General features: G+C 41.5%; 1 protein-coding gene across 1 annotated transcript; it reads right to left on the reverse strand.

The window, feature by feature from the left end:
* Positions 1 to 699: 699 nt before the first annotated feature.
* Positions 700 to 1,817, reverse strand: LOC134644564 (trace amine-associated receptor 13c-like). The gene is made up of 2 exons (XM_063497653.1): positions 1,651 to 1,817; positions 700 to 1,528 (listed from the first exon to the last, which is right to left on the reverse strand). Exons 1-2 carry the CDS (start codon positions 1,815 to 1,817, stop codon positions 700 to 702), a joined length of 996 nt encoding a protein of 331 aa, XP_063353723.1.
* Positions 1,818 to 4,313: the final 2,496 nt, after the last annotated feature.

The following is a 4,313-nucleotide window of genomic DNA, read 5'->3' on the forward strand; positions in this document are numbered from 1 at the left end:
GAATCTTCCACCCCACCCAGCAGCCTAAAGGATATTTCCAGACTGCCTAATCCAGACCTCCCTTTTTTTGGTCATTCTTTGTATTTTGGTCTTGTGATGGTGTCACAAATTCAGAAATAACCCACTTTGAACTTCTGTTTCCTCTGTTCATACATCATAGTTTGGATTAAAATAGATGTTTTTATAATATTAAAAACATTTGAAAGAGCCTTACTTTCTATATTACCTGACTGCTAATTTTCACAACACCTAGAAGTACTACAGTGATTGAAAATGATGCCTATTGCTTTGGATCTGCAGAAAGTTAGGCCTAACTCACACAGTTATGAACATTAAACTCAATGAATGAAATTTGTTCAGTATTTCTTTGGTTCGGTTTTACAGAAAAAAATAATTAAAAAAGTAATGTAAAGTGAATTCAAAGAAACAGTGAAGACTGTAATAATTAAGAATTTCTCTTTGAACACATTATCTACTGTTCCCTGATTCAAAGCACAAGGAGTTGATTTCTGGGTAGTGATGAGGGCAATAGTAAAGAGGCATTTTCGGGCAAACACATTTTTACTTTATTTTGTTTCTTGGTTTAGTTACGTCACAGATATGTGAGTAATGTTGCAATCTGAAAATATAACACTGCTTGTTTGGGCTGACTTACTCGTAAACTGCTGCTAAAACAGTAGAGACCTCGTTTTAGTCACTCTATTCTGTCACTTTGACTATGTTGGCATTCCTGGAGCCAGACTTCAGTATTTGAAATGTAACAATAAGCTTAATAGATTTTCTAAACCAGGGGTAGAATAAGGCATAGACGATAGGGTTGAGGCACGAATTAAAATAGAAAAGACATAAAACAAATGCAGAAGATGATCCGTTGAGGAAAGCATTCTGGCCTGAGAGTGTGACACAATAAAATGGTAAGACACATGACAAGAATGCAATTACAACAATACCAAGAGTCCTGGCTGCTTTCATCTCTGATTTCTTTGGATTTCCCTTCCTTGAACACTGGTATGTGACACCTGCAGTATGAGACCGCATGGCCCGAACCTGAGACACAACCACTACAAATATTCTCAAATACAGAACTATAATGACAGTAATAGGAAGTAGGAAGCTCAAAGCAAGATCTGCAACATATTCAATAAAGTTAATATGGACAACACACTCTCCCACACAAGAATTAAACCTGCTTTGCTGTTTCAAGTTGTCCTTTAAGAGGTAACTACCAGCAAGGGCAGAAAAGCTCCAACACAGTGAAACACAGGTCTGAACTCTTTTTGCGGTGACTTTGATGGGATAATGCAGAGGATCACAAATGGCCACATAACGGTCAACTGATATGAGTACCATGGTTCCTATTGAGGAAGAGGTGTTAATTGTGCCAATAACATAATACAGAATACACATGAATTCACCAAAATACCAGCAGCCGTCTATAAACATTATGTAAAAGAGCAAATAGAGACCCACAAAGAAATCGGAGACAGCCAGAGAGAGGAGGAGGAAGTTGGTGGGATTATGGAGCTGCCTAGAGAAATAAGAAAGAAAGCACTTGTTATTTGCAGCATAAATTCATAGTTGTTGTTTTGTTTTGAAGTTTTTCCTTAAAAACAGCTATTAAGCTTTTAACTTTACAAAATATGTGGCTACTTGAAGTGGGAGATGGAGATGATGACCAGAAGGTTAAGAGTTGCAGTGAGCACAGAGACAGAAGATATTATCATGTAAATGAGCGTGGAAACTGAGACAGGACGCAGAGCCTTTCTGCAAGAGGAGTTGAGCAGATGTGGAAAGCAGAATTCAACCCCCTCCATCATCATCACAGGAGGTGAGCTGATTAGGTTTATCTTGTTCTTTGTCTCCTCCCAACATGTTCTCTTCATTAAAAAAGGTCCCTCCTTCCACATATTGAGACCTATGTACATTTGCTCCATAAGGGTTCACAGACCAATTTTAGTATCTGTAATGGACAATGGTGTGAAAAAATGTTTGCCTCCTTCCTGAATTACTTTTTTTTGTATATTTGTCACACCTAAATGTTTCAGATCATCAAACAAATTAAAATATAAGACAAAGATTACACAAGAAAACAAAATGAAGTTTCATAATGAAGGGCTTTATTATTAAGGGGCAAAAAATCAAATTCCAATCAAGTGTGTTGGGGGAATTTTGGCCCACCCATCTTTGCAGAATTGTTGTAATTCAGCCACATTGGAGGGTTTTAAGAGAAGATAAGATAAGATAACCTTTATTAGTCCCACACGTGGGAAATTTGTTTTGTCACAGCAGAAAGTGGACAGTGCAAAGTTATATAGCAAAAATTAGAGAGCACTGGAATGCAATAAGAATATAAAGAAAGATACTGTACACAACTGTACAGAATAGAATAGAATAAATAAAATACTATATACAATAGAATAAAATCAAATCAAATAATATATACAATAGGATAAAAATAGAATACAAATGCTATATACAACTGAGTAAAAATACAACTTTGTCATAAAAAGAGCATTGCACTTAGTCTTATTGCACATGTGTGGGTTTGTGTGTGTTTGATCAGCTGCAAAAGTCTTTTCAATCGGGGCGATCGTGGCTCGAGAGTTGGCAGTTCATCTTGTAATCGGAAGGTTGCCGGTTCGAGCCCCAGCTCGGACAGTCTTGGTCGTTGTGTTCTTGGGCAAGACACTTCACCTGTTGCCTACTGGTGGTGGTCAGAGGGCCCGGTGGCGCCAGTGTCTGGCAGCCTCGCCTCAGTGCGCCCAGGGCAGCTGTGGCTACAATGTAGCTTGCCATCACCAGTGTGTGAATGGGTGGATGACTGAATGTAGTGTAAAGCGCTTTGGGGTCCTTAGGGACTAAGTAAAGCGCTATACAAATACAGGCCATTTACCATTTCTTGTGGAATCTGACAGCAGTGGGGAGGAAAGACCTGTGAAATCTCTCCGTCCCACACCGTGGGTGCCGCAGCCACTGAAAGAGCTGCTCAGTGCTGTCAGAGACTCCTGCATGGGGTGGGAGATGTTGTCCAACAGGGATGACAGCTTAGTCACCATTCTCCTGTCACTCACCACCTCCACTGGGTCCAGAGGGCATCCTAGAACAGAGCTGGCCCTTCTGACCAGCCTGTTCAGTCTCTTCCTGTCCCCAGCAGAGATGCTGCTGCCCCAGCAGACCACACCGTAAAACATGGCTGAGGCCACCACAGAGTTATAGAAGGTCTTCAGGAGTGGGCCCTCCACTCCAAAAGACCTGAGTCTCTGCAGCAGGTACAGCCTGCTCAGCCCTTTTCTGTAGAGGGCGTCTGAATTGTGAGTCCAGCTCAGTTTATTGTTCAGATGAACACCAAGGTACCTGTAGCTGTCCACAGCCTCAATGTCCATACCTTGGATGTTCAGTGGTTGCAGTGGAGGATGTTTGTGCCTGCGGAAGTCTACCACCAGCTCCTTGCTTTTATTAGTGCCACTCCAAAGTCTTCAGTTTGTTTTCTCAAGGCATTAAGAGATGGTGTGTTTTGGACCATTGTCCTGCTGCAGAACCCAAGTGCGCTTCAGCTTGAGATCACAAACAGATGGCTGGACATTGGAACGTGGGTTGTACTCAGTAGTTGAGAGGAGGCGGTAGAAATACTTAGCAGGACAGTCAGAAAAACTCACGACCACACTGGTACAGGGAATTCCACAGTACTTCTCCTTTATTGCACACTCTCTTCATCAACTTTACAAGGCCCGGTTGAACGGCTGCTGCTTATATACATGAAGCACAGTGTCCCTACAACCGGTAACAATGCAAATTGTTAGAAAGGTAAAAGATATAAGGTCCATCTCGGTCCATACACTCACGTGCAAGCACGTTGCTCTCATACGCCACAGAGGGCAGTGGCGCATACTTGCGACATCACTGACTCATACCTTATGTTGTCTTAAAGAGACACCACACAATTGTGACTGTTGCAACATTCTCCTTCAGGATGCTTTGGTAGGCAGCAAATTCCATGGTTCCATTTACCACAGCAAGTCTTCCTGTCACGGTTCTGGGTCATTTTGACCCAGCATTTTCAGTTTCTTGTATTTTGGTATTTTTCTGTATTATGATTCGTGTTCTGATTCTTTAGTTGTGCTGTTTTGATTATTATTATTCTAGGTTTAGGTCAGTGTCAAGTCTGCGTCTTTGTGATTTGTTTCTTGTTTCCTGTTTTACTTTGAAGGTCCATGTCTTATGTCAGTGTGTTCAGTTTTACTTCCCCCCCGTCTTGTTAGCCCTGATTTCTCCCAGCTGTGCCTCCCTCCTGTTTCCCATTCCCTGATTATGCC

This window comes from Pelmatolapia mariae, linkage group LG16_19, assembly GCF_036321145.2.
Source record: "Pelmatolapia mariae isolate MD_Pm_ZW linkage group LG16_19, Pm_UMD_F_2, whole genome shotgun sequence".
In the NCBI taxonomy this organism is placed as follows: Eukaryota; Metazoa; Chordata; class Actinopteri; order Cichliformes; family Cichlidae; genus Pelmatolapia; species Pelmatolapia mariae.